The sequence below is a fragment of the Oenanthe melanoleuca genome, chromosome 4 (assembly GCF_029582105.1).
Source record: "Oenanthe melanoleuca isolate GR-GAL-2019-014 chromosome 4, OMel1.0, whole genome shotgun sequence".
NCBI classification, from domain to species: domain Eukaryota; kingdom Metazoa; phylum Chordata; class Aves; order Passeriformes; family Muscicapidae; genus Oenanthe; species Oenanthe melanoleuca.
The window spans coordinates 66,719,820-66,739,882 of NC_079337.1; the positions used below are offsets into that span (position 1 = coordinate 66,719,820).

The 20,063-nt window shown below is 47.0% G+C and overlaps 1 protein-coding gene across 2 annotated transcripts in view; it reads right to left on the bottom strand.

Moving 5' to 3' along the window:
- Positions 1 to 1,148: 1,148 nt before the first annotated feature.
- SMOX (spermine oxidase) overlaps positions 1,149 to 20,063 on the bottom strand; it is a 61,448-nt gene continuing 42,533 nt past the window's right edge. For both annotated transcript variants that reach the window (XM_056489795.1, XM_056489796.1), the window contains exons 4-7: positions 12,469 to 12,642; positions 9,026 to 9,725; positions 2,934 to 3,094; positions 1,149 to 1,639 (exon numbers count right to left, since the gene is read on the bottom strand). In XM_056489795.1, coding sequence (XP_056345770.1) covers positions 1,502 to 1,639; positions 2,934 to 3,094; positions 9,026 to 9,725; positions 12,469 to 12,642 — 1,173 coding nt within the window. In that variant the 3' untranslated portion in view covers positions 1,149 to 1,501. The remainder of the gene's footprint in view (positions 1,640 to 2,933; positions 3,095 to 9,025; positions 9,726 to 12,468; positions 12,643 to 20,063) is intronic.

Sequence of the window (20,063 nt, forward strand, 5' to 3'; positions counted from 1 at the left end):
GTTGTGCTCTCCTCCCTCAGCCCAACTCCCTCTCAACTCAATAACAGCATGAAAAGAGATAAAATGGAAGAAAAACACCAATAAATCCAACATACCAGCATCCTTCCCAGCTCTCCAGCAGCCAGGAAGGCATCCCACCTCCACACCACAGCAGGAACCAGCACAGCTCAGCTGAGCTTGGAGAGAACCAGACCAAGTCAGTGCCTCCTCTGCAGACATTTCTCTTGGGACACACTGACTCACCCTCTGGAGGGGGATTTCTCCCTCTCTCTGTCCCTTCAGCTCCCCTCTGTATCTCATTTATCAACACAACTCCCACCCCACACACACAGAGGGAGGGAGGCTTCACGTGGGGCAGCAGATTCCAGAGTAGCACATCCCTCACTGCTCACATGAAGCTCTGGCCAGCAGCCAGCCAGATGCAGAAATGGAATGCAGGGAGATAAGGCACTGGCTAAACACCCCTGGTCTTCACCCTGAAAACTTTTATTTTTGGAAACTGTTTAGATATCTTTCAACTATGCTGATGGCTACATTGTGTTCACTTGACTTGAAAGAAGAACATGATTTATCTCTCTGAGGAAATAAAAAAAAAAGAAGAAAGAAAGTTTTTTCATGTTCCTGATGGCAATTTCTACATGATCCAGACAAAACCTTGGGAGTCACTAACATCTGGATGTAATGACACACATCTGCACAGTCCAGGGACTGCCTGATGGGGGGAGTGCTTCTGTTACACTGGAGGACACACAATTAAAGCATAAGGCAACAAAAGAATATCCTGAGTTGGGAGGGACCCACCAAAATGCTCAATTTTGAGAATCCTCAAATCCCACTCCTTCTCCTGCACATCCCAAGAATCCCACCCTGTGCTGAGAGTGTTGTCCAAACACTCCAAGAGCTCTGGGGCAGTGACCACACTGACCACAGCACTGTCAGCTCTGCCCTGACCAGACCTCTCTGGTCAGGACTGTACTGCTGGCAGAGGAAATCTCCACTTCAGAGAGATTCTTCCATACAAACACCATTTGTGTAATGTGTTTCTGACTTATTTTCAACCTGTTTTCCTTCTACTCCCAATTTTATAGGAAGAGGAAAAAAACGTTGAATAAAAGAGTTGGAACTTAGCAAGTGAAGTGTCCAGGAAGTACCACAACACTCAGTCTTTTTATTACAACATTTATTTTAGTATAGAAGGCACTTACAATACAGAAAGAAAAAAGAAACAAAACAAACATGATAGGCACCAAAAGTGAAATTAGAATTAAAATGACAGAGAAACAGTTTACCAGACCAAAAGGAGCACCCTTCCCTGTTAACAATACAGCACGTGGAAATGAAGCTATTCATGACTAACATTTTTAACAATTAGGGCTTTTTATTTTTATTTCTTTTTAATAGAAAAGATAAAAGGCTGTTCTACTGCGAACTGAAATAAAAGAGAACCCCTCTCCTGAGAGCTGCAGGAGGATGTGGAGGGGTGGGGGCAGGCAGGGCTCCCTCAGGCCGGGCACTGCAGCAGCTCCTGGTACATCTCGATGAGGCGAGCAGCCTCCCTCTGCCCAGACAGCACAGCACCGTGGGTCGTGGAGTAATACTTCCTGTGAGTGGCCTCCCCTGAGAACATCACCTGCATGGGCTGCAGGGCACAGCAGAGGGGCACACATCAGCACAACTCACTGGGAAGCAGCTGGGAGGCTAAAAGGAGACAAGCTTTCTGTGCCCCCCCACACAGGATGGTTTGGGACCTGAAAGTTCATCCAGCTCCACCCCATTCCATGAGCAGGGACACCTTCCACTAGCTCAGGTTGCTCCAAGCCCTGCCCCACCTGGCCTTGGACACTCCCAGGGATCCAGAACATTCATCTGTTATGGAGTGCTGGTTCTCAAAACCCCCACAAGATGCACCACAAGACACCAGCTCCAAAAACCTTAAACAAACCTGCACAGAGAACCTGCATGAGGCACAGAGCACCTGCTCTGTTCCATCTCCTCCCTTTGCTCCCCTAAATCACACTTCAGCCTTTTAGGCACTAAGGGAATTTTTCTTCTGGACAGCAACTTCAGAAGAGTAACAGTCACATCTCAAAACTCAAAATACAGCATTGTATCTCTTATACCAATAGTGAGGTGCTTGCTAGAACTGTAACTTGGATTTGAGGCAGGAATTTCTGGGAGGATTTCCCTGGGAACTACACAGAAATATTCCTAAAACTCCTGCTGGGTTTTCTTAAGTAGATTTCTGCACTGAATAAAATTATTTCTGCTGGGGCCAGGCTCTGGTGGAGGAAATGGACTGGGCAGCTGCTTGAAGGCTGCATTTTCATCAGCTTTTGGATTTGGACACATAACCCTGAGTGATGGGGTGAGTTTGGCTTAATGTGTTCCTGAGCTGTGTAACCACCTCCATGTGTGCTCCAGCTCTCCTTGCTAAATTCAGAAAGTAAATGCAGAGTCTGGGGAGAAAATTCATCGTCCCCTGCCAAGGACTGGGCCTCCCTCAGCCTGCACTGCCAGCACAGAAAGATTTCCTGATATGCACCCCTGACACATTCAGACCTAGACATTAGCAGGGTGGTAATAATAATAATAATAATAATAATAATAATAATAATAATAATAATAATAATAATCTTTAAAACAGATTAGTATGTGCTTTCCTGAGAAATTCTGAACTGGACAATAGGGCTGATGGTCATTAAACGCAGATATCAAGATTCCAAAAGTGACACAAGTGCAGCTCTTGATAAATTCAGGGAGAGATGAAGGAATCCCTGAGATGCTGGCATTCCAAATGTTAAAGGAAAAAAAAAAAAAAAAAGGGAAAAGACACTACTGGAGGCCAAAGCAGGGGTTTTCTCTTTGACTCTCCCCCCCAGAACCTGCTGCCCAGTGTGCTGCCAGTTTGATTGCCCTGTCTGGGCCATACTCACAGGAGTTTTGGAGCTCTCAGCATAAGGCAGTGGCTTGGCCAGTTTCTCCACATCAGCCCCACTGGACCCCACCTGGGTGTAGGAGTAGGAGCCACGGAAGTGGGGGTTGCTGCCCCAGGAGGAGCGCAGGATCCGGCGAGGTTTCGGAATGTTTGGGTTCCCTGGGGGGAAAGCAGAACGTCAGACTGTGTCCAGGAGGGAGGAGGGCAGTGCCTGAGCAAGGTGTGGGTGATCCCAGCACAGCCCCCCAAGCAGATCTCTCTTCCATTACTGAGTTTGAACTCTTTATGGAACAGATATTGCCTCCCTTTTCATGGCAGCTCTTCCATTTTCCAGGGAGGTGAGGGAGTCCCCATCCCTGGAGCTGTCCAAGGAACCACTGGATGAGGCACTAAGTGCCCAGCTCTGCTTGACAAGGTGGGGATTGGCCACAGGCTGTTGGACTTCATGACCTTGGAGGCCTTTTCCTACTTAAATGATTCTATGATTTATTGTGGAAAGGATCATTAAAATGTTTAAGTTCCTAAAACACTGGGAACCTTGGACACAGCTTGGTTTGAAAACACAAAGCATCTTGTGGTCACAGTGGGGTGGTAATCAAGCATATGATTGATCTCAGCAAAATTCAGGTATTTAATTGAGTGCCCAGTCTAAATTGGATGTTTAGGTAGCCTTGGAGAGAGATGTGCCTCCAAAGAGGAAAGAAGGCAAATCTTTGTTATGTGGGGTATGGAAAAAGCTGGCAGAAAGTTCTCAAAACCTGTATTACCTGATTCCAACAGCTTCCCATACAGCTGTCCCCCAAATCCAACCACTCCCCAGGAGACTCTATTTATTTAATGCACAAGGCATGGAAAGCAGGCTTTTGAGGCTGGAAATAGATTTCTAAATATTTCCACTGCTAAGAGGATGTGGGACCTAGAGGTGAAGAATGCACCCATGGCAGGGTCATCATCCTGTCCCCATCCCAAAGACCTTGGAGAGCACTGGACCCAGGACTGCAGCCACCAGCTGGTGGCACAAGAGCCTCAGGTACAAACAGGGAGAGTCACACTTTGGAGATCCTCTTGCTAGGCTGGTTTTGGCCCATCTCAGTGTCACTGCTTTTGCTGGAGTCTGTGATGGTATCTGGCATGGCAGCAAAGGAACAGGGGGATGTGGGGAATTCCAGTGAAGAGAATTTCCCTCTGCAGGAGCCAAGATCCCCCTTGAGGCAACATCACATACCCAGACAAGGTTCAGGTACCTGGGTTGAGTCTAAAACTTCCACAGCAAGGGGACTGGAACTGGATGATCTCAAAGGTCCCTTCCAACCCAAACCATTCTATGATTCTTCATGAAAAGGGTTTTCCAGCCCTGGCACAGCTGCCCAGGACAGTGCTGGAGCCCCCAGCCCTGGAGGGATTTAAAAGCCATGTGGATGTGGCACCTGGGGACATGGGTCAGTGGTGGCCTTGGCAATGCTGGGGGAATGACTGGGATCAATGATCTTAAAGAACTTTTCCAACTTAAGTAGTTCTGTGATTCCAAAAGACTGTCAGAACTAAAAGTGGGAGTTTTGAGATGTTCACATCCTACACCTGCCTCAGACCCTGACTCTGTGACAACTCAGGATGTTCAGCCTGCCATGAGACAACCCAAATTCCCCCATGTTCTTCATCCCAGCTTAGAGAGGGAGGCACCTAAATGTAAACAATGGTTAGGTACTGCATTATTTAGCCCTCATAAACTATTGCTTAGCTGTGCTTTCAATTCCTTAAAATCAAGTGCAGGTCCTGGTTCAGCTTCTGCTTTTAGGATATGCTGTCAGCCAGAGCTAAGGAATAAGGGCTGGAACAAAGCAGAGGAAGGCCTGCCCAGAGTGTTCTGTGAACACTTTAAAACCAGGCACCAGATCAAAATATGGCACAGACTAGCAAATAAATATATCCCACAAACAAAACACATCCTACTAAGCCATGTTGTTTCAGGAGTAACAGCTTTGCATAACAAAGGCCTCTAAAGTATGTTCCTGCAATTCTTCAAAGCAGGAATGCCTGGAAGTGGAAAGCCTAAGGGAGTGTGAGAACTGGGAGCTCAGATGTGGCAAGGAAATTAGTTATCATGTTTTATTTTTGAGGGCTGTGGGAAAGCCCAGGAGAACACACCATGGAAGCTGTCAGAGAACACTCCCCAAGCAGGACCAAGGCAGCCACCCATCCCAGTGCACTGCACAAAAACAGCACATGCAGGGAGTCTCTGCAGTGGTGCCTCTTCCACAGCTAGAGCATGTTTCCATATCCACACACACTCCCATGAGCTCCTTCCAGGTCTCCAGCACATCAGGCCACCTTGGCAAGACCTGAGTGTGCACTGTGCGGCTCCTGTGCCCCTGCACTCTGCACCTTTTAATGCAAGCAGCTCTTTCTTAGAGCAAAATCAGGAGACTCAGAGGGGGATTTGGTTTTAGGTCAGACAGGAGCATGCAGCATGCTCTGATTCTGAGCTGTTGTTTGAAGACAGAAACTACAAAGACTGAGAGCCAGAGTCTCTCAAGGAACATCCTTCACTGGACTTTCTCATTCTGCTTCTAAACAGGGCAAACGTGCCTTTGTCTACTGATAAAAGTAACAACACAGATGTGGAAACTTCTCACTTTCCACCATCCAAAGAGATTAAATGGCTAAAAAAAGGATGTTGGCCTTCACTAAAACAGGAGGGCACATATCTTCATGCCACAGATTTCCACTTGTGAAGATAATCCCTGTGCCTCACACAATCCCATTTTTCTTCAGCTCCTGGGAGATGTGGATACAGAGGTTTACTGGTTATAATATATATATTGAGGCTGATCTAATTACCATAAAATCAACTCACCAATCTAAATTAAGGCACCCAAATTTATTTCCCTACCTGAGAGCTGGGATCTAAGACTCCACCAAGGGAGATCTGTGGTACTGCCCCCACACCAGTGATTACAACATCAGAGTGGATACCCCAGACACCCACATGGGACTGGGAGATGAGATGCAGAATTTAAAACAGATCTGTTTCCCTCCAGAAAAATAGCTGGAGGTCAGGGAGGAAAACTCAGGGCATCTCCAGCTGCAGCCTGACAGGCTCCAGTGATCCCTCCAGCAGGGAGCCTCTGGCTTCTAACTCTGGGAGCTTATCCAACAAAGAAGGCAGGGCAAGGCTCCTAATTGCTCTGAGGTATTCCATTTAATCAGATTTAGAGGACACTGCTTTTCACCATCCAGTTGTGAAAAGCAGTAATTGCTAATGGTTCTTAGGTTAGAACAGTCCTCAGAGCTTTTCACAGCAAAGCCAGATAATCCCCAACACCGACCTGAGAGGAAAATTCAAGGTCAATTCTCAGAGAGATTCTCAGTGTGAGTCTAAAAGAATGGATTTAACTTAAAACTGGTATAACACACTCTGAAGCCAGAGGAAAGGGCACCACGAGCAACAGACTGGGAAAACACAGTGAAAGATTGGAACCTACCTGGTAATGCATTAATTCTTTCTCAGAAGAGTAAGAGGGGCATTTCATATCCAGAAAGCCACAAAAGGCAAAGTGAACATTAAAAGGTTCAAAGTATCTGCTTCATTACTGAATATAAGGCTCCCTCTATACTCAGTAGAGAACAGCTGCTTCAGAAGATGCCACAGAGCACTCAGTGAGGTGTGGGAGTTCTGAGCTGCCTTATGGAAGATCCAGGTTTTCCATGGAGGTCAGATCCTGGCAGTACCAATCACCAGGTTTCCTAACTTAGCTGATTTGTGTGAACTTGAGTGGTGGGAGAGGCTTTCAAAGCTGAAACTGGACCAGAGGAGTGCAGCTGTGCTCAGAAGTGGCTGCAGGTGTACCATGGGTCTAATCCCCTCTCCACTCCCCCTGGAACAGATCAGTAGAGAAGAAGGGGGTGCACAGAGAGCTGAGCACACCTCTGTTATTCCAGCCAGCCTGGCACCTGGCCCAGATCAGCCCTGAGGTATTGCTCCTTCTGGGAACCTCTAGGGAGAACAGGAGCAAGGCAAACAGAGAATCCTTGCAAGAGCTCTGAAAAGGTTTTCTACAAAAAAGGTTTTGGGGGCAGAAAGTGGAACAGGTCATGTTGGGTAATAGGTGCTCCAAGAACACGTTTTCCTCTCACAGTTTTGAGCAGCTGCAAGGCAACTTCTCAGCTGATGCACAAAAATGCTCATTGCAGGGCAAGGCTCTGGTAAATCCAGTCTGGAATTCTCTAGGGAGAGACAACCTGGAGTTTAGCTCTGTGGAGGAGCCTGATGGACAGTGACCAGGTGCAGCATCAGCTGGAACGGCAACTGCAGCACAGACCCAGGGCCCAGAGCCAGCACATTTCCATCCTGGCAGCAGAGGAACATCCAACACATGCAAACAGTAACTGTGAAGAAGCCCAAGAAGGAAGAGGGAGAGCAAACTCCCACGTGCCAAACTACAACAGACCCAAAGAGCCAAATTCCCACTGATGAACTGAAGTGGGTTTGGGATTTTTTTTTCTTTTTTAAGAAAGAAAAGCTGCAACAAACAAGGCTGTTTGTACATTCAGCACTGCAATAACTTGGCCTGTGAGAGAAGAGCCTCCTGCTAATCCTGTATAGAGCAGCAGTTCCCTGCTGGGGTCAGGGGAAAGATGGCACACAGGGACTGATGTGACACAGGACATGGGGACACCCTGAACACCAACAGCTCAGGAGGCACAGCTGAAACAAGGATGCAGGCTTGGGATTGAATCGGAGCTTCTGAATCCAGAGTCTCTACCCTAGAGCTCCTGCAGAGATGGTAAAACCTCTCTTGGCTGTAGTCAGTTATGCAGGAAGTCCTCAGATTCCAGGGCCCTTTCAGGAAAGAAGGTTTTCACCCAGAGGCATTGGGACAGGCTCCCCAAGGAATGGTCACAGCACCAAGCCTGCCCAAGCTCAAGAAGCATTTGGACAATGCTCTGAGGCACAAAGGGACTGTTGGAGTGTCCTGTGCAGGACCAGCAGCTGGGCACGATGATCCTGATGGGTCCCCTCCAACTGAGGATATTCTGTGATTCTGTGACTCTATGGATCTCCATTGCTGGTAGCAATGGTCAGCAAGGACAGGGGAAAGCTGCTGCACTTGTGAAGGCAAATTTCTCCAGTTAGCTGGAGCTCCATGAACAAGAGGTAAGGCTGGAAACCTGCTGAGTGCTGAGACTGGGCTAACACCAGCTAGCAGGAACATAGAAATAATTTAATCACAGGAGCCATTTCTAAAATAGCACAAACCACACCTAATCTTGAAGGATGCTGCTCTTATAACTGCTTGTAATTCTGTATAAATTCAAAACCCTTACTTCAAAACTGCTATTAAGTCCACCACTATTTCTTCCAGTGTTGCTACCTTTCACCTGCACTTGCACAATGTCTCCCATTAGAAGATGTCAGAGACTCTCAGATACAAAAATCCCTTTTCTTGGGAAGGTGTGTGACCTCTAGAGAAGTGACTGTGGACAAATTAAACCCCAGAATCCAAGTATTACTGCTTTAAATTATTTCATTTGGATTTTCTCAGTGTAATACACCTAAGATTTGCCTCAGTCCAACTGCTGCCTTTAAAGATGTGTGATCACAGAGCATGAAATCTGTGCAGTCCAGCAAGGTTTCAGTAATGCACCCAGAAAATGGGAACTCTCAAGATAAATGAATTTTTTGAAATTTAGGCCACTGAGATTTCCATAGAGTTGATACTGAATGGAAGTCAGGGGTGTGATTCAACCACACCTCAACTTATCTAAACAGGTTCAACTTCTGAAGGGGCTGTGCTGCTTTCCACAGCTGAGATCAGCCCCCAGAGCCCAACAGCTTCAGCTGCTGAAGAGTTATTTGGGATTCAAAAAAGCAGAGGATGTGGAATCCTCCAGCACTTCTGCCCACCACTTCCTGAGCTGGTTTATCACCCCTCTGTATAAATAGCTCTCAGGCACACCCAAGCAGGAGCTATGCACATTCAAAGGGACACAAAATGCCAAAGAACTAAAAATGACCTGAAAGCATTTCCTTCCTGGTGGTTATTGGATCCCCCAGCCCCACGCTCCCTCTCCCACCAGAGCAGGGCTGACCTGTAAATTTACGAAGCATTTCGGTGCAGGTTTCTGCCACAGTTTCATCATCACACTTCTCCATAATCAAAGCCTCTTCTCCACAGATCCAGCCACTGAGGACGTGGCCGTACCTCTCGGGTGGGTACAGCACATCAAAGCTGCAGATCTTCTTGTACCACAGCTCCTCAGGATAAGTCAAGCTCTCGCTCTCTGCCTCGTCTTCCCAGACAAACTGGATGCTGTTGCATTCAGAGCTCCAGAAAGGCTCCTCGAACTCCAGGAAGATCTTGTCAGTGGTATTGATCCCCAGTTTCTCAATGGCCATCACCTTCTCCTCAGGCAGGCGGGGGTGGAACAGGCTCTCGTGGCGCTTCTTCAGCACTCCCAGGGACACAGTCACAATGACGTGGTCAGCTGGGATGAACTCACAGTCCTCGCACTCTACGAAGACGCTGGAGCCCTTGTTCTCCTCGGGGAGGTCACTGTTGTGGTCAGCCACCCTCTCAATCTCCTTGCTGACCGACTGGTTCCAGTGGATGCACTTGACCGGCTTGCGCAGCTGAATGACAGACTTGGGGATGGAGCGGGCCAGGATCTCCACGATCTTAATGAAACCACAGGGAATGACGTGATGGGCCCCGGGGATTTCGGTCCATTCCCCAAATTCACTCAGCGAGACTTCATCCATGCTGTGGGAGCTGCTCTCACAGCTCTCTACCTAAGGAAAAGCAACACAAAAGCAACATTGCCACAGAGCAACTCCTTTAGCCACAGCTCTGCAAGGGCACAGAGGAGCTGCATGAGATGAGAGTGCTGAATTCCACTCTGAAACCAGATTAGTTTTGCTAGTAAAGAAGTGCTTGGCCATAGGATCTGACAAAAATCAATCCTTAGTCTTTCTTGCAACCAGAGAAACCATTTTGTCACAGTAAAGACTGAGTTGCAGAGTTCAGAAACCAGAGGGCTGGAGCCCCTCTAATCTGGAGACAAACTGAGAGCTGGGGCTGCTCAGCCTGGAGAAGAGAAAGCTCTGGCAAGACCTCCTCAGTACCTAAAGGTGCTACAAAAGAGCTGGAGAGGGGTTTTGGAGAAGGCCATGGAGTGACAGGAGAAAGAATTATGGCTTTAAAGTGATGGTCAAATTAAATTAGCTATGAAGAATAAATTGTTCCTTGAGAGGGTGGTGAGGCCCTGGCACAGGATGCCCAGAGAAGCTGTGGCTGCCCCTGGATCCCTGGAAGTGTTTTCAAAGCCAGGTTGGACATTGGGGCTTGGAGCAACCTGGGATAGTGGAAGGTGTCCCTGCCCATGGCAGGGGATGGAACTGGATAGTCTCTAAGGCCCCTTCCAACCCAATCAATCTGTGAATCTGCAGTATCATGATGTCTTTGCTTCTGCACAATTCTGGGTCCAAGTTCTGTTTTCTATCCTTTAAAACCCTCTGCAGAGGCCAGGGACCTGCTGCCTGCTCTCCTACAGCAGAACCTGGAGCTGCGTTCCTCAGATGCTCATTCCAACACTAATAAATGTTCCCACAAGGAGCCACAAAAAACTCCTGGCAGCTATTTCTGCTGTCTGCAGCTTTCAGCATACTGTCAAACAGTCAGCAATCAGCCAGCTAACAATCTGCCAGAGGTGAGAGGACCCAGCAGAGGAGGAACTGAAGGAGACGGGAAAGGGAAATGCCAAGATGCGAGCCACGTGTGTTTGATGTGATTACCAAAGCTTTAGATCCATTAACCTGTCGGTTAATGTTTGTAGGAGCATTAAGCACAGCTGTAGCTCCCAACAATCCCTGGAACAAAGGCAGGATGTTTGGCCTGTCTTGTGATAAGCTTCTAATGATAATCCTGATGCACGGGACACAGTGATCTTAAAACCTTCACATCGCCGCAGTCACAAGTGCTCCACACTGCCATTCTCTAAGTGTTTTAAGGAATATTACAATTCCTGGCCTCACCCTTTGACCTGTTTTCCAGGCCCTTCCACACTTTAATGAGTGTGCTTGGAAGCCTGACAAGCCTAGACCGTCTCCCTGTGGAGCACCTCAGTGCAGGGCAGGAATCTCTGTGCTGGGACAAAGAGAACAAGTCAGGGTTGTACCAGCAGTTCCCAGGGACAAGCAGGTGCCTTCCCTGTCCTGGTCACTGCCTGATGACTCCAGTGGGGACTGAGTGAAGATCCATCTTTGGACTTTGAACTTGGTGGGTTCCATCCCACCCAAGCACTTCCCAGCCCTCCCCCAGGGTCACACAGGATCCTCATCCTGCCTGGATGCTCCAACAGGACACCCCTCACTATGAAGTTAAACACTGGTGGCTGTTTGATTCTTTCAACCATGAAGGCAAAATGCCAAGGGGAAAAACAAGCAACTACCAAGACTCTAACCCAAGACAGGTTAATCCCCACTCTGTCATCTGATAGTCTTAAGTATGAGAAGCTTTGTTGTTCTCAGGTATTTGCATGAGAAGGGATTTGCAAGTCTTGCAGAAACAGCTCTGACTGGGGCAGCCTGGAGGAAGCACAGGAGAAACCACCAGGAAACCCAGAGCAGTATCCAATGACTTAACCCTGTCTGCATGGGTAACTCAATAAATAACTGAGCTTTACAGCTTTGGAGACACTCTGTGATAAAAGGTTTTGGGTGAGAGGTATCAGGCTCAGGACACCAGGGTTCAAACCTCAGCTTTATCTCAAATCTCCTGTGAGACTCTTTAGGTCTTTATTCCTCTTTGGTTTAGCTTCCCACCTGAAAACAGTGCACACATGACAAAGTGCTGCTTGCCTCCCCTGCCTCATTTCAGAAGCTTTTAAGTCATTCTAATTGAAATAAAAATGACTGATACACTTTACTCGTGGAGTGCTTGATACAGCATTACGTCCTCGTCCCACAGAGAACTAATTCAGCCAAGGCACCAAGGAGATAAAAAGAACTATGGAAGCCGTTTGGAAAGCTGGTTTTATACAATCTATCTTAGATTTTATTACTTTGCCTTCAAAATGCTTTCTGGGGATTTCTTCAGCAAATTACTAGTATCAGAGTTACATTTCTTCTGGTCTCTGAGAGGCAAAAGCACTCAGGCAGAATCGGGGGTACAGGTGTAACTCACAAGGTAATATATTACTAAAAGAACCTGACAACAGAGTAGCTTCAGGTGGTAAAAAAAAACCAAAAAAATCACACCAGGAAATTTAACAAGGCCTAGGTAAGCCCCTTGTATTAAGAAAAGAGGGTTTAAGGTAGGAAAAAAAAAAAAAAAGAGTAAAGGGATTATTCCTTGCAGCCCACTGTCTTTGGATCTGCGTCAGGAGGGAAAGTCGTGAATAGAAACACAAACTGCAAGAGAGCACAGAAAGCAATTTCCAGGGCTGGGCAGGGCTCAGCCAGGTGCCTGGGGTTCAGGTTTTGTTTGCCCCTAGTTTAAACAGAAACAAAGCACCCCAGAGACGTGCAGACATACCTTCAGGTACTGCTGGATCATGGCCAGTTTCAGCCTCTTGACGGCCTCCGTGTCGTCCGGGTCGGCCTTGACGCGTTTGCGCACGACGTCCCGCGTGAAAACGCCCACGCTGTTCTGGCTCTCAGCATTGACTGGTTTACCTCTCTGGAAGAACTCCTGAGTCAGGTTATAGACCTGCCAGAGACAGGACACAAGGATGGGCCACAGGATGCCCAGCAGGATGCTCCTTCCTTCACCTGTGCCACCTCCTCCTCCTCCCAGCAGAACCCACGTCCCTCTCATATCTGACAAAAAGCACCAGCTCTTCTCCCACCTCTGTGTCCCACTGCAACCCCAGGCTGCTCTGATCTGAAACCAGCCCTTCCACCTCTCCATTATTTAGAAGGAATCCACCAGAGTGGGTGAATTCAGTTTCACAGTTGTTTTTTGTCCCATTAAATTAGGAAGTGACAAACACCAAAGGAATTCTGTATGCACACACGTTCTAGTTGAGCATAGGACAGGTAGAAATCCATGGAAAACAGTGACATCTCTAAGCAAAATCCCTTGTAACAAATCATTATTCTTTGAAGAAGGTATTACTGGTGTTTTTTAACTCCAGTATTCCACACAAGCTACTTAAAGGCAAGGAAACACCATCCACCTCAGCCCTGGAATAACTTGTATTTCTATCTATAATATTGACAGAAGAGCCTGCAATTGCATCATGGCTCTTCCTTTTTGAAAAAACAAACAAACAAACAAACAAAAAAAAACTCCAGAGGAATCTTTTAACACAGGAAAGCTTTCAAAAGATGCCTTTCAGAAATGCAGCACATCCCATTAATGACTTGTTTGTCCACAATATGTTCCCCTTCCCATTCACATCATGCCACAGGGTGCATAATACTCCTACAAGCACAGGGGATGTCTCTGCTTGGGGAGTTTTTCCTGTCAAAGATGGTTTAAATACAGTTTATGGTCAGTAAATACAGTTTTATTTTGGAAGCAGATGATTTGGGTATGTCAAGAACTTGAAGTCAAGAGTAAATATCTGGTACAAAGCTGATAAAACTGTAGCAGCCTTGCCTTCAAAAGTTTCTGGAGCTCCCCATTCCCTGCAGATAGGACTAATCTGCTATGGTTTATGTTCTTCCCACTCCAATTTTCCCCAAGAGCTTGATTTTATCTTGGGTTTTAGGAATAAAGTGAATTTGAGGAGGCAAATAGAGGGAAGAAGAGGAAAGGGAGGAGGATAAACACATTGCAGTGATAGAAGAGAGAGGAAGACAGTGAGCAAATGGAAGAAGGCAAGATGACAAGTAAGGGATGAGGAAGAAATTAAAGAAAATAAGTGAAAGAATAAAAAAAAAGGGAGGGGGCAGAATAAACTATAAAAACAGAGGAGAAACAACCACAAGGAAAATGAGTGGGACTGGTGAAGACAGAAGAGAATTGCAGACCCTGCCTGGGACACAGCCATTCCAAGGAGATTCCCAGACAAGAAAGATGGGGCTCAACACCCTGTATGAAACAAAAGCTTCCAGCAAAGGAAACTTTGGCAGTTCCAGCTTTCCCTGGTTCTCAGGTCTGTGGATTTCTGAGGCCACAAGCACTTGCAGCAGGTCCAGGCTGCACAGACCTTGCGTCAGCACAATCAGCTCGGCTTTCATAAGCTGATTGAGCTCTGTAAGCAGATAACACACTCACAGGACAAGCAAAGCCCTGCTAAAACCCAGCCACCACTTGGCCCACAGGAGAAGTGAGCCTGGCTATGTTTTTGTTAATTATTATACTTTTCCATGCCCCACAGGGAGGAGACTTCTCTGGGCTGTAACCATCAAGGAAAGTCTTTCCTGGAGGGGCCATCCCATTGATCAGACAGCAGGTTAAGTTTAATCACATCAGGATTTCTTATTTTTCCTGTTATTTCCTTGTTTTTCAAGTTCAAGAAGCATTTTGATAACACCCTCAGACAGAGAGTGTGATTTTGGGGTATTTCCTGAGCAGGCCCAGGAGCTAAACTGGATGATTCTCCCAAGTCACTTCCAACTCAGGATATTCTATGATTCTTGGGGTTGCTGAACATCTGAGGAAGAACAGGAAGCAAAGCTGTTGCAGACAAGAAACAAAAGGAAAAACAACAGCAGGTTCTACATTGAGAAATATATTGTCACAATCTATGAGTGAAAGATGCTCAAAATGTATGTTTAAATGAACAAGAGCAGCAAATGCATCCTGTGGAAAAGCTTCTCTAGGACACCTCATTTAAGGTAGATTTCCAATGAAGCAGGAGCAGAAGTGTGCTGTCTGGAGTTGGAATTATCCAGGCTTTTCTTCCCAGGTAGGGAAAGCATTGTCATTCCTATGGGACCATCACTGGGGTGACTGGGAACAGGCACTTGTAATACCTGAAAACCCATATTCCTACAATCATTTCAGCACCAGGGTTCCTGAGAGAGTAGGAATGGACTTTCCCTCAAAGATCCTGGGGAAAGGTAACAACAAGAATGACCTGAAAGATTCTGCTGATCTTCTAGTTAACCCTTCAAAATCTGCCTGCATCCAAACCAGAGCTCCATGTCCAGCAACAAGAAGAGCTACACCATGACAGTCCAGATAAACTTTGTTTTTCTGTTATCACACATCTGATACAAGCAGGGAGCAAAACCAAAGGACAGACTGCATCCACCCCCATCTCTTACCACTGGCAATCTCACATCCCAGCAGGAGGACCTAAACATTTCTCACCCTACAGCTCCCCTCAGATGGGACAGAACAAGTGGCCTTGGAAGCCTGTCTGAAAAACAAAGAACATCTCAAGTAACCATTCATTCCAAGCAGTTTTCCTTCCCTTATCCTGAAGGCTTATACACAATCCTCCAGGGGATTCACAGAATCATAGAATTGGGTTGGAAGGGACCTTAAAGCCCATCCAGTCCCTCCCCCTGCCATGGCCAGAGACACCTTCCACTAGCCCAGGTGGCTCCAAGTCCTGTCCAGCCTGGCCTTGGACATTGCCAGGGATCCAGGGGCAGCCACAGCTTCTCTGGGCACCCTGTGCCAGGGCCTCACCATCCTCACAGGGAACAATTCCTTCCCAATATCCAATCCATCCCTGCCCTCTGGCAGTGGAAGCCATTCCCTGTGTCCTGTCCCTCCATCCCTTGTCCCCAGTCCCTCTCCAGCTCTCCTGGAGCCCCTTCAGGCACTGGAAGCTCTCCCTGAAGCCTTCTCTTCTCCATGATGAACAACCCAAGCTCCCTGGCTCTGCAAGACAGAAGGTGTTGAAGGTAAGAAATTATAGTGAGTTAACTGAATGTCCATAGTCCTAAAACAGCTTCACTTCAGCTTCCATCTTCTGTCTTCTTTCTGAGCAGCTTTGGGGCATCCCACAACCAGGGTGTGTGCAGGGAACGTGGATTCCAGCAGGGATGTCCCCTCTGTTACCTACAGGCTTCCTCTTCCACATGTTTATTTACTACCTACGTGCTCCTCCACCACAGGAAAAGGCAGTTTCTTAGGAAGAACAAAGCTAAATAAAGAAGTTTCTCCTCACTGAAGGAGGTCAGGAAAGCACATCCCCATCCACACTCCTTCCTGTCAGCGCCGGTGACGATGCCCAGCATTGTCTTTTTCTCATTTGGCTTAAAAACTGCTGTGACTTAATCCCTGTCCAGTGAGCAGCCCTGATGGAGACAGGGCTGTGCTGTTGCCAGGCCAGACATCTGTCAGTGCAATAGAGGCAGGGAGGGAAGGGTGACTCTTTCCATGCTAACTGCAAGGCAAGGCACTGGAGCTTAACTGGGGATGGCAGGGAGCCCAGCACGGGCTGGGGGTGAGGAGCATGGATAACTTGTCACTCTTTGGCTGCATCTCTCCCCCAGAAGCTGTTGCAGCACACAGGAGAAAGCTGACAGATAACAAGGCCATTAATTAGCTGATTGTTAAAGGCAGGGTTCCTGGGAAGCAGTTCTTCAGGGACTACACCCTGCCTGAAAAGCTGGAGTAAAAGCAGGCACTTTTCCTAAACCAGGCTGGTGATGGACTGTGTGATTTCTCAGCTGCATTTAACCTGTCCAGATCACCACCTCCTTCCCACTTCTCACTAATACCTGGGAATCAGCTTTAAACACCTCTCTGGAAAGGGAAATGAGGGCTTAGCGGTGGCACAGGAACAACTCAGAGATAAATTTCCCTGTTCACATTCTCTGAGGAGTTATACACAGACCCCAAAGGTGCAGACATTACCCTCAGAGGTCCCACTCTGGTCATCTTCCTGAGAGTCAAGCAGATGTGGGATAAGCAAGAAGAGCCAAAATCCTCTCCCAGCCCCAGAATTCCTCCAGTTATCCCAGAAGGAATGGAAGGAAGGTAGGAAAATTACAAATACATGATATGGGCATCACACCTTGGGGAACCTCCCCATGTTGGTGCCTCTTTCCTTTTGGGGACTGACCAAATGGAGTGACAATGACCCTGAGCAGTGCCAGCCCCACACAGCACACAGTCTAAGCAGGACAATCCTAGAATCCTGCCCTGCCTCATGGTGCTTCCCTTGGCAATGGGTGGTTGGGAATCCAGGTGGATGCTCTGCAGGACTGGAGACCTTCCTTAAAGGCACTGCTCTCCTTCCACCAGGAGAATTCAGGTCACCTCAGTCACAAGCTCATGACAGATCCTGACTGACCCCAGTGCAGGGCAACAGCCTCTCCCAAGGAACTTTCTGCTGGAGAAATGAAGAGCTGAGCAGTCTTCAAGCAGTCTGACTGCTCTGCTTCCTCATAACCAAATAAAGTCTTCTGTCAGACATCCCTACAGCTAGTAAAAATTCAGGCTACTGCAAACAAAAAAGCAGCAAAACTTGTACTGAGGTAGAAGCCAGCCAAAAAAGATTGGATAAGTGCCTGGAAAAAGCCTAAGGACTTTCCAGATGAATTAGTGAGGCAAAGCTCTGGAGGTACAGGGGTGCTTTGCCTTTCACTCCAGGAAAACTCAGCACAGAGAGACCCTGCCTTGCTCTCCAGTTTCAGAGACTCCACATGCACAGTGAAACTCAAAGAGACCCCCTGCACTTTGAATTCCCTAGAATTTGGTGTCCAGATGACAAGATAAGTGGGGCTAGAGCATCCCAGATGGAGCAGCAGAGCAGAGGGCACAGGCTGGAGGCCAGCAGCAGCTGCAGGGACAGGCAGGCAGGGTGTGAGTGCCTGGGGAGCTGGCTGTGCACACAGGGCTTTGGAATGGTGACAAATTTAGCCCTGCTCATTCAGGAAAACATTTTCCACTGATCATGCCAGCTGATTAGGCTTTGCATCCATCGTGGGTTGCTGGCTGTTTTGTGGGGGTTCTTTCTTTTCAGTTTAGGACAGGGTGTGTCACAGCCTTGGCTACCTCAGCCTTCTCTGAAGGATGAGATGACATGATGGTGGGATTACTAATAAAAACCTGAGGAAGGCCTGGGAGCTCCTAGGAGGCAAGGGAAGACCCTGACCTCAGGATTTAGTGATCTGTAAGATGACTTTTTATCCTGGACAATTTCAAGATGCTTTAACAAAACCAATTATAAAACCCACTTCCCAAAAAAAACCCCAGAACTACAAAACTGAAAATTCCTGCTGTTCCTCCCCAACACTCATTTCACCACCAGTTAAAGCAACAGAGCTTGGGAGATAAAAAAAGGATTAAATAAACCCTAATGAACATGCAAAAAAAAAAAAAAAAAAAAAACCCACAGAATTATGGAATGGTTTGGGTTGGAAGAGACATTGAGGATTGCATTGTTCCAACCCCCCTGCCATGGGCAGGGACATCTCCCATCAGACCAAATTATCCAAGCCCCATCCAGCCTGGCCTTGGACACTTCCAGGGATCCAGGGGCAGCCACAGCTGCTCTGGGCACCCTGTGCCAGGGCATCACCACTCTCACAGCAATGCTGGGGAAGTGGGGGACACCACAGAACACAAACCCTGCCAGGCTCAGCATGTGTGGAACACCCTCTGCCCTTTATGCCAGAGGAAAATGTCCCCAAAGCCACACACCTGCTGCTCCTGGCTGCCCTCCCTCCAGGGCACTTGTATTTCTTACAGCCATTTTAACTGGCTATTTTTATGAGATCACATAGCTTGCCTGAATTCCCACTTTCCTAGGCAGAGCACTGAATAAACCACAACCAAACACTTAAATCAGCACAGACCCTCCAGCCTGGCACCCCAAGGAGGCTGGGACAAGCAGCTCAACAAAACCATGAGCTGCTCCTGCAAGAAATTCCAGCAGGCTTTGGAGGAGGGCAGAGAAAGCCCCTCTAGCAAGAGCAATTAAGGGGCTGGCTGATGTCCCCTGCTTGGCTCCAGCTGTCCTTTACACATTTTTTATCACCACGAGTGGCTGCAGACATTTTTACAGGCCATAAATGCGAAAGCCTTTTCTGTCTCCTAGTGATAAAGATATCCTGTGGCAGTGATAAGCTAATTAGGTGTTGTGTAAAGAAGATTAACTTTTAATGTGCTGTTCTCTCATGTCACTGGCTGCCCCTTTCTCTCCCCTTTAAAAGAAAGGGTAGATTTACCAAATTAATCATTTCTAAAACACAGGTGCCTTGTTATGGCCTTTATCATATCAAGTTTATCTCAAAGCTAAGTGGCTCTCATCTGTGCATTCCCTTCTCATTTTGGACTCTGCCCTCCCTTTGCTGGAGATTTTCCTGTCACCTTCCAGACAGGATGATCACCAAGCCCTGCATGCACTTTGGCAGTGTTCCATTTACATAAATAATGCTGCTCACTGCAGTATTTTCATTTACTCTTTCTAGCCCCAGTTGCTGTTAATCTTCCTCCACACACATCTCACCTGTCTTTTTTTCCTGCCTGGAAAAATTCTTATTTGTTTTTTAATTCAGTAATATGAAAAATTGTTCAGATGAATTATACCCACCTGCATTTGTCCAAGATGTTGTCCACAGGTTGACAAATCCTCCCCACAACGAGATTTCTTTGAAATTCCTACTACCCCTCTCCAAAACTGGAAGGATTTTGTGCCATCCCATCACCCATTTCAGTTCAGAAACACAGGACAGTGCCAAAAATACTTTCAAATGAAAAAAAAAAAATCCCTTTTCTGCTCCCCACCCAATTCTTGATAATTCTTTACAGGCTACAGTGACTTTTCTAATGCTCCCAGACATATTTTTAAACAAAGTATGCAAGAGTAACCTGAATCTAGTGAGTGTTCAGCCAAGAGTCAAATACTCAAGTTTGCTGTCAGATGAAAATCTGAAGGTTTTAGGCACGGCTACAGCCTGATGAAAACACTCATGTTTTGTTCCATTTTCTACAACCCACTGAGAGATCACATTACCCGGAGGCCCAGACAGTCTGCACTGACCCCTCTAAATGTACATTAAAAAAATGTGGGGAATAATTATAATTAACTTTGGCAAGCAAAAAAGTTAAAATAACCTTCAAGTGAAGTTCATGCTGCTCTGAATCTCCCAGAAAAGATGTTCCTTTCCTTCTGATGCAAAAAAAACCTTACAATTCCTGCCACACTGCAGTGACTTTGGCACACCACACAGCATTTCATAGTATTTATAACCAATAAAAAGTCACAGGGATAC